The 10,000-nt window shown below is 35.7% G+C and overlaps 1 protein-coding gene across 1 annotated transcript in view; it reads left to right on the top strand.

The window, feature by feature from the left end:
* LOC137970080 (uncharacterized) overlaps positions 1-8,259 on the top strand; it is a 12,473-nt gene extending 4,214 nt beyond the window's left edge. The window contains exons 3-11 of the mRNA XM_068816554.1: positions 173-303; positions 780-851; positions 2,150-2,462; positions 3,987-4,142; positions 4,934-5,030; positions 5,169-5,242; positions 6,057-6,171; positions 7,097-7,143; positions 7,991-8,259. Of these exons, the coding sequence (XP_068672655.1) occupies positions 173-303; positions 780-851; positions 2,150-2,462; positions 3,987-4,142; positions 4,934-5,030; positions 5,169-5,242; positions 6,057-6,171; positions 7,097-7,143; positions 7,991-8,118 (1,133 nt within the window). The 3' untranslated portion in view covers positions 8,119-8,259. The remainder of the gene's footprint in view (positions 1-172; positions 304-779; positions 852-2,149; positions 2,463-3,986; positions 4,143-4,933; positions 5,031-5,168; positions 5,243-6,056; positions 6,172-7,096; positions 7,144-7,990) is intronic.
* Positions 8,260-10,000: the final 1,741 nt, after the last annotated feature.

Below are 10,000 nucleotides of genomic sequence, written 5' to 3'. Positions count from 1 at the left end.
TCTGGCGTTAGAGTAAAATCTGTTAAGTGTCACTCTCAATGATCAATGGGTTAAAGGCAAACAGTTATTTTTATATAATTTATTTAATTAGAAGACTCATTCAGTTCTTTTAGCTTTTACTAACTGAACAGTAACTGCAGTCTTGATTCTTGACTTGTCAAAATTTTTTTAGTTTCAAGTCGTAAGTTGACTTCAAGTTCCCTCAAGACTACACAAGAAAAAGCAGAGCTAATGAACGAGCTTCGCTGGCACTACAAAAAATTTGTGAGGACATCAAAACGGAAGAAAGAAAAGCAAGTTGATGTAAGGCTGCAATAAAGACCACTTTGCAACACTGTAAAGTTCATTTCTGTTGCTGAATAATTCAATACATGATGTTGTTATAATTATTATTATGGTTAACTGACTAAGTACCTTTAAAATGAGTGAGAACTGTTGCAGTAATTATAATTTACACATGTAATTAATAATTAATATTCAGTAAATGTATTCTTCAAGACCATCTACTGTAAAAGTTACTGTTATCCACCTAGATTTATATTTGTAGTCATTAAAATTAACACATAATAAAAAAATTAAAATTTCCACAGTCAATTTCCACAGTCAATTTCTGGAAAATATAACACAGCTTTGGATCTTTTTGTTTGTACTGGTTAATTTACATGTTTCTTTGAATTATCAACTTTGTTTGAGTCATTGAAATTGAGTATTATATTGCACAGTTCATGTTGTGTCCATGATAAAATTATTAAAAAAATAATATTATTTTCAAATTAAAGGCTGATGCTAATGAAGAAGACAAAGTGCCTAAGGCAAGTCAAACAGGATATGATGCAGTGGTTCGCCTTGAGGTAACAGTTGCATCAAAATGAAAATATTCCAAGATGTCCGAGCCTAGATTACATAATCATGACTCCCTAGAATCCTGAGGTATTCAAGGCACACACCTCACATGCAGTATACTAAAACATTCAGCTCGAATACTCCCAAATATCTTTTGTTTAGTGTCATTCGTAGATTTCCCAAAATGCACACTTCAACAAATGTCTTCTGCCAGTAATTGATGGTAACAATTTGTCCGTTCTCATGAAAAACAATGCAAACTTTGCAATCCATTTATTATGGGGGTGGTTACATATGGAAGCGATGGGCAACACAAATGCGTGCCCGAATGTAGCTTTTGCAAAATATACTCAGGGTCTTTGTGTGAAATATCAACTTACAAGTATTGTAAATACTGTATAATTAACTAACTAAATTGTTTTTTTTATTAAATAAAGTCTTGTTGGCTCATAGTTACAATGGCTTCCTTCATTGAACTGCACGAGACAGAAAGTAGTCCACAAAGACGTTCACCACTTGTCAGTTCCATAAGGAGAGTGTGACGAAGCCCTAAGAACGTCTGTGATGAATGGAGGCTGGTCAAAAAGGAGACTCCTGTAATCTGCGTAGATAGATCTTAGTATAGACCGTATGTGAAAGGGGAATCCTACTGTATGAGACCAAAGCATATGAAAGTCCCAAAAGCCTAAACATTCAATAAAACATAAAACATGTTCGTGTTCAAGAATATATGCAAACTGGATTTCAGAAACAATAAGCATTGCTACTCGCGATCGTATATTCTAGGACATGAAGAGTGTTTGTAGTTGTTCAAGTTTGAATACTGCAGAATACATGTACCAAGTTCCGCAAAGTCATGGGTTGTGTGTGCGGCTCACAAATGTGGCGAACACTTGAGATGTGCGTTAGTATTTGGTTGTGTTCAAGTCTGGTAAACCATTTGTCACTGTCATTTGTCGTATTCTCGTCGCACGCTGACTCAAAAATTGTCAATATTGATCTTTTTTAGAAAAGGAGTTGGGTAGTATTACAAGGTATCCTTTTTGAACTCGGAAAAACAGTCCGGATTCTAAGTAGAATATTCTAGGTGTATGTCGTGGCATGTGTCCTTGAATACTTTAGGATAATTATTATCGTATGCTCCACATGTGCCTAAAGTATTCGGGCAAAGTTGGTCGTGAATATGTGCGTTTTTGCGCAGTGTAAGGTTTGTAGGTGGAATGAAAGTACAGCTGTATCTGGAATAACAATACATGTATAAATTATGCACACACTCTTTGATTTGACTTTTTTTTTATTTTCGCAGGCCAGCCCTCTCAACAGCGACTCTTCAGTAATCCACACAAACCGCTGTAACCAGCCAAAGTGTGGCAAAACTGTAGACATTCTTGAGTGTGTAACTGTAGAAAACCACGTTTTTCACAAGAGCTGTTTTGTTTGTGCCATATGCAACTCCTGGTTGAATCATTTTAACTACTGCTTTGTTCCTGATCACGACAAGTTCTACTGCATGCAGCATTACCAGGATATCGAGAATGCCTCTTTTGGACTCGGGGAAGATATTCCGCAGGCAGTGGGTATTGGGCCAGGTGTACAGCAGCAGTTCAAGTTTATGCCAGGTTTGTCAATTATAGGCCGGGGTCACTTGATTCACTGGGGCCCAATGTTTCACTCACTATCAGTGCACTCAGAATGAGAATGGTCATCATGATAGTGTAAATTTCTGTTGATAATTAAGTCCTCCAACTTAAGTTTACTGGTCATAGTACACGTAGTTTGAGGTCCCCTGCAGACATCATTTTGCTCATTACACAATTTATTTAATTAAAATGGGCCTACACAAGAAAAGAGAAAAACTCTGGCCAGTGTGAAATTGCCAACCGCTTGTCTGAAGTTTGACGACTTAAATCCTCCCCGTTCTTAAGATACAAACTGAAAGGGAATTGTGACACCTGGAAACGGGCCCCAGATTGAAAATCAAACCCATGACCTGGAGATTACAGATCACCATTGCTCTACCTACACGTGTACTCTTAGACTATGTAAGCTGGCTTTTTTTTGTATTCTAATATGCTATAAATACATGTATCTTCCCCTCACAATTTGAACCTCCCAAAACATGTGAAACATGTGCTGCACGTTTTGTGAAAAAACTTTCAGCACATCTTTTAAAGGGGCCAGGTCATGCTATTTTACTAGGTAATTTTGTTTAATTTTGTTAATTATGAGCTTTAAACGTCAAATTGGCAGAGCAAGAGTCTTTCATTTGCAAAATCACGGCCACATAACAACTGAGAATGATTTTCCAGCTATGTACACTGTAAATGACATTTTGATATAGACTGATATAAATTTGAAAAAAGATGGGCAGACGTTTTTCAAATTTACCCAAATTCAATCCACTTCAATCATCTCCACTTTTGTCCATCCATGTCCCTTCTTGGCTTCCCTCAGTGTTTTGTTAGAGTTCTTCTATAGTTTTGAACAGTTATTTTGATATTTTAGTTAATTCTATGACCATTTAATCAGTGCTGAAATAATGACTAAAATTGCGTGACCTAGCACCTTTAAACAGTACATACGGAGTAACTTACTTCACAATTAATATTTTTTATTACAATTGTTGTAATCTCATAATCTGATTGGCTAATTTGCCATTGTCGATAAGAGTCTAGACAATGCTCCTCGCATCATGCTTGTGTCAATTTGTCATGGGATGTAATAGCCAATCAGGAACACTCATTTTGGGAAGTAATAAACCAATCATATTGCAAGAAAGTTATAGACAATGCTTGCTCTTTCTTTGTGTCATAATTTTGGCCATTCTCTGAAATAAACACTTTCTTTGGCATGGAATATTGTGGTAAAAAAAAATCGAAAGTGGTTCAGCATTGTCTGTACTCTTATCGACAACGATCGATATTCGTCATCACAATGGTCAAAATGTTGTGGACTCACGAGGCACATGGTTGCTCAAGAGAGTGCAGTTCACAAGGAGAGCTTCATTAAATTAACTATCATGATGGTGATCTAGTCGTCCATTAAAATCTACCCCAGACTGTCACATTCCATTGTGTTCATACCAGCTCATTAAATGTGTGGTTTGTTCTGACTCTAGGTTTTTGTTTGTGTTCTGTGACTAGATGCTGTTGATAGTCCAAAACAAGCCATTAAAGAAGATAAGCGAGTTCAAAACTCGATTAGAGTTATGAAGGAAAAGATATCACTCCTAAATAAGAGAGGGAAGAAGCTGTTTAAAAAAGAGAATAAACTCAAGTCCAGTCTTGATAAGTTTAAAGGTACATGTAATTATATACACAGTTTAGGATGTTGATGTTGTATACGTTAGGTGTTTTCTGCAGTACTGTAGTTAGGTGAGGGTCTGTAATTATCTTGAAGTACAAGCTGAAAATAAGGATACAATAGACTTATAATGAGTTGACATTTAAATGGCTCTGGCTTTTACTGGTAAGTCAATGTAATTATCATATGATGTATTTAAATGTGGATTAATTTTATAATTATGCATCCATGTAGATGACCTGCAGTGTTTATTATCATTCTAAACCCATGCTAATCACCTGCCGTTTAATTAAAGAGAGTAGCTTAATTAGTAATAGTCTCAAGGTTACATGTACATGGCAAGTTACATGACTTGTAAGCACAGTGGGTAGACTTCAAGTCAAAACCAATCAATTATAATCATTTTTATGAGAGGCAGGTTAATAATTTAAAGGGGACATAATTTTTTAGAGGTTTGTAAACCAGCCTACTCAGAGGAAAACATGTCTGCATGAGCAGAGAAGTGAACCAACAAACTCAACCTATGATGTCGAGTCCTAAAACTAACAGCTTGCTTTCAAGCAAGACACTTTTCATACTTCTATTGAATTTCACCATGTTACCTGAATATGATGACTCAGTTCAATTGCCCTCCAGGAAAAGTTAGATTTAAAATCCAAAGGAATGTTTAAGGGAGAGTTTTGTAATGAATTACATGTATGTAATGGTGGCAGATCAATGAAGTCATTTGCCAATTCAAGTACATTTGAAGGTAGTTCTATAATCATTTTCAATTGATATAATTCAGGCACTGACATGGAAAGGAAAGCATTGTGGTTGGAGTGGTTTAGCATTGCCCAGGAGAAAAATTCCACTGTTAGGAGAGAAACTGAACTTTCATTTAAGTGAGTATATTACTGGCACCACTTACAGTACAATTCATGTGCTATGTCCTTTTTGGTCAGTTGAGGTCACAATGTTATTATTATAATTAAGATTATACTTTCTCAAAATTTCCATCATTTGTATCTTTTGTAACTTAGGGTCAGGGAGATGGAGCTTGCGGAAAAATACACTACCTTGGAAAAAAAACTAAGAGAATTATCAGAAAAGGATGGTGAGTAGACTTTTGTCGAAGTAGGAAAGGCTTGAACACTCCAGAACAAACTTTTTGTAAAAATCTTTAAAATGCAAAGCCATGTATGGTGTTCTGTCTTAAATTGAAGCTTAAGTATCTCTGAAAAATGCCTGTTTACTCCCAATTTTCGTTTTGGATACCAATACTACTTACAGTTAGTACTAAGATCTACTTTCTCTGTGTAATTTTAAACTGAGCAAAAATATCCCTGTATTAGTAAGCATTCACCAATAGGAAATCCAAGCATCTCGAGATGCACAGAACATATTATACCTGCCAACTTTTTCTGAGATGTAGGCGTGAGATTTTTATCCTGGGAGTGCTGGGATTTTTGAAGATGACACGATCATTTCCGAAGATTTCCGAAGACGTCCAAAGTCTTCAAAAACGTCCGAAGTCTTTCGAAGACGTATAAATGCAAGCTCGCTCCCAGTGCTTTTCACTTTAAAATTCAGAGATCGCGAGGAAGGTATTGTCATTTATTCATTTTACACATGGTTTTCGTTCCTCACATGGGTCTGAATTAACATATTTTTGGAAATTGTGTCAAGCAAGACGGCAACAACTCACATTTTTCAATCAGGCGTGAGAAATTGGCCTGCAAGCGTAAGCCAGCTCGAGATCGAAGTTTTCAACCCGCAGGCGTGAGACTCACGCCTAAGGCATGAGAGTTGGCAGTTATAATAATTATAGTACTGTAGGCACGGTCCTTAAGTCTCACTCCTAGGGGTCAGTGGGTTATTAATGCCTTTGTTTTTATCATTTAATATTGGTTGTTAAAATTTTATTTCAGAGAATTCAAAGACAGAGTATGACAAATCAAAAGAGAAGGAGTTGTTACAAGAAATGCTTGAAGTGGTGGAAAAAAGAGAGCAACTCATCTCTGATATGGAGGACAAAAAGAAATTGTAAGAAACAAATAATTATTTATCCTGGTATTTCCAACACCAGGGAATTACCTGGTGATAAATAAGCTCGTCTAGGAGAGTGAATTTTTGACTTAGCAGAAACGATGGGCAACAACCTCAAGAGTTGGGCTATTGTGATCTTTGTGTTCAATTCGGACATTTCTTGTCAGTCTTAAAAACACTTGAAAGAAAAAAAAAACCAACAAAAACAAAAACCTGTTATCATGCCATCGTTTTGACACAGATGTATCCTTTGTTTCGCGAGTAAACATGTGAGGTAACTTGATCACGGCACCCACTGCCACTTTCGATTTTGCGATTTACAGTACTTGTGCAGCCAAAAGTACAATAGAAAAATTGAACTTAGCAAAAATCTCCCAAAATATTTTTCACTGATGGCAACTTTTTATACTCTCGGTTCAAGATTTAACTTGTTTTCAGTTCGCAAATTTTGTTGCTGATGGCAAAATATTTTTATTCTCGATCAACACTTCCTGAAAACTTGTTCTTCTCTTCCTAAAAACTGTGTATCAATATTTAATATTTACTTTTGCATCAATATTTGTTTTGCATAAAGCAGGCTAACAAGATCTGTACCTTGCTTAGTTCAGTTGACATGATACAGCGCTGTGTTACTGCACTACCACATGTACGCATTGCGTGCCACCTGTTCTATTTGCAGACCTTTAAAAAGTGGAACAAAATCGGCCAATCACAATTCATGATTCAATCCATTAACCTGGTCTAGTACAGTTTTTGACAGCAGTGGAAATGAAACCAATAATCACCATAATTGGAACTTCAGAAAGTGAATGTTGATGAAATACTGTTCGAAGGCACAATAAATTTGATACAGAAAATAAAGTTACATTATTTTTGCGGCACTCAAGTTAATAATCTCACTGCTCTTTGTTCATTTCTTCAGATATGTTGAAGAAGACAATGCTCTTGAAAAGGAAAAGAGGAAAGCAGGTTAGAAAATATCGAGGAAAACATACAGTGTTGTGGTTCCGGGAACTCTCTCTGGGATGTAGTGAGTTATTAATTTTTAAAAAATGTTTGCTGTGATTTATGCAATGAATGGAATGGGTGCTGGAGGATTGGGTCAGTAGAGGACAATGTCAAAGCCTGAACATCTATCTTTAGATCTAAACATGGAATACTTATTGACCTATTTGACTGTAACATGATAATAATTACCGGTATGTCAAATCAGGGTTGTCAAAGACAAACATGCTAGCCTTGAAATACATTTACTACCAGACCTTTTTCTAGCATTAACTACCCATGCCTGTTTGCAGTAGATCGTGATGACCAGAATTTTAGGGGGAATGACAAGATTGGGCAGATTTATAGTGGAGTCATTCGGGTGCTATGAGACAGTGTCTGTCACCAAAGAAGTGATCATTGTTGTATTAAGGATTGACCTTCCTCGTTAGTTTTCATTTGAAGTGCAGGGACACTTTCTTTAATATTCGTTTTTCAAAGTGTAAACTGCTCTATCAAAATCTACACAGGGTGGGGATTTTACATGAGGTCCAAAAAATGCCTTAGATACTCAGTGTTGAATGTGAACAGTATTGATTATTTTGACAAAGCATATTGCCAAATGTATATTAATTATTTTTTAATTTTATGCAATACAAGTGCCTTAGTTTTGCTTCATTTTATCTAATTTCCCTTAAATTTCTTTTGCACTTGAACAACATTAGATGGATAATAATGAGGCACTCAAAGGTAGAACTAATCAAGAAGTGTAATGTCACTTTACTACAGAGGGACGAAGTCATTGTTTTATTAATTTTTATGGTCTATGTAGGTTTTAATGAGCCTGATGTGATAAGAGAAGCAACTGCTGCAAGCAAGGATGCAAAGAAAGTAACAGAAGTTGTTAAACAAGCACCAAGTGTTGTGAAACAATCTGATTTGTGTTGTGTTTTATTCTAATTATCTATTTTGGGTGGCTAATTAACGGTACATATTGGTGGAAAAGAATAAGAGCTTAAACAACGGATGGGAAATAAAGTGTCTCTGTCTTGTACTAGAATTTATTAATTTTATAAGTAGTTGTAAATGGCCTCCTTTTGTACATAACACTATTGTTAAGGCATACTTCAAGTGCCACTATGATCAAATTTTTACCTCTTGATTTTTCAGGCGTATCACAAAGAATTGTATGAAAGAATGAAAATGCCTTTTACTGTTTGCAAATACCTGCATTAGTTCCAGAATATAAGTTTGAAAAATGTGTAAAATATGCAAATTTTATGACTTATTATGATGTCATACACTCAACCCAATATTACATCAAGTATATAAATAGAGCTATCTTCGCCAATTTGCAGCGCAGACCATTGAAACTTGGTAGGCTAACACACCTATGACTATAAAACATTGTGTTCCCATGGCAACCCACTTGATTTCAATATGTAAGTGATTTTTAGCTCAAAAACGTTAAACAAGGCCACAAACTCAAGATAACATATTTATATGCTTGTTGGATCATGTATATGAGGCACCATTTGCAAATATGAAAATAGAACACCAAAGGTGGCCAGAAATGCCTTTAATCTGGAACGAAACTGTTAAGCTCAAATTGTGGAGCACATTTTGTAGAATCTTACTGCAAAGAATCAAACATTTCTGATGCAAATTAGCTGAGATATCCTTTTTCATCATATTTGATCAAAATTTGGTTGAGTGTATGACATCATCACTTGGCTAATTTGCATATTTTAAAAACTTGAATATCTCTGGAACAAAAAGAAATATTTGAAAATAGTAAAGAGCGTTTTTTTTCTAATGGCTTTGATAGAAAAGATGTGATTTTCGTCATAGTGGCACTTTCACGAAATTAGGGAGCCTGATCGCATGAGCACGTTTTTGGGATGGAGACGGCAACCGGAAGAGAACATGATATCACATGCCAGGACAGTGCTGTATCCCAGATTTTTTAGTAATCACCTCTAATGGAGAAAAGATAGCAAATGTAAATTTGGTTGTGTGAAGACAATTAAAAGGGAAAATAGCTCACTTCTGATTGCCATCTACGTCTCAAAAATACATGTGCTTGAGCACCCTATTAAGTGAGGAAAACTAAGGAGCATGCTTTGTAATGGAAAGGCCATTCTAGCATGTGCACACACAGGCACCATTTACAAGCAATGGTCTTCCTTTAACACAGTAAACAACCACATAATTAGAAGAACCTAGATTTTTCCAAGTTTGGCTGAATAGGTTCTTATTAGAATGGTATTTACAGTAGTTTTAGGCTATCTAGGTTCTTAAATTGGTTCTTATTTCTCTCCACAAAAGATATCTACTCTATGATACATACATTGTATGGTATGCCTGATTATCTCTGATGAGGATGCTGATACAGCTGTACCTTTATATTTCAATCACAAACGTGAAAAAAAGTTTTAAACAAGATCTGTGCAGTTTAAAATTTGTTTCAGACACTTGACATTTCAAGGTCATTTTCTAAAATAAGAACCTGTTTAATCTTTTAGGCTAAGCTGGTTCTTATGTAAAGGGGGGTCTAAAATGAAATGTTTAGCTTGGCAGGTTCTTAAATTCTAGGTTCTTGTATGTGGGTGTTTCCTGTAGTTAGCTTGTACATGTACAATTTTAACGAGGAAGGAGTTCCCATAAGATAACCCTTATATGAAGGACAGAATACACTAGACAAGAAAAAGAAACAACTTTGCTTTATTCCGAACACACGCCTCTGCTAACAAGAAACCGGGAGCAATGCGAGGTTCGCTACGAAAAAGAAAGAAATACAATAATATGAGTTAGGAGTGTAACTATGTAAAATCAGAAAGAC

Source organism: Montipora foliosa, chromosome 9, assembly GCF_036669935.1.
Source record: "Montipora foliosa isolate CH-2021 chromosome 9, ASM3666993v2, whole genome shotgun sequence".
Classification (NCBI taxonomy): domain Eukaryota; kingdom Metazoa; phylum Cnidaria; class Anthozoa; order Scleractinia; family Acroporidae; genus Montipora; species Montipora foliosa.
The sequence above is the reverse complement of the archived record's forward strand: the minus strand, read 5'-3'. Positions and strand labels throughout refer to the sequence as shown.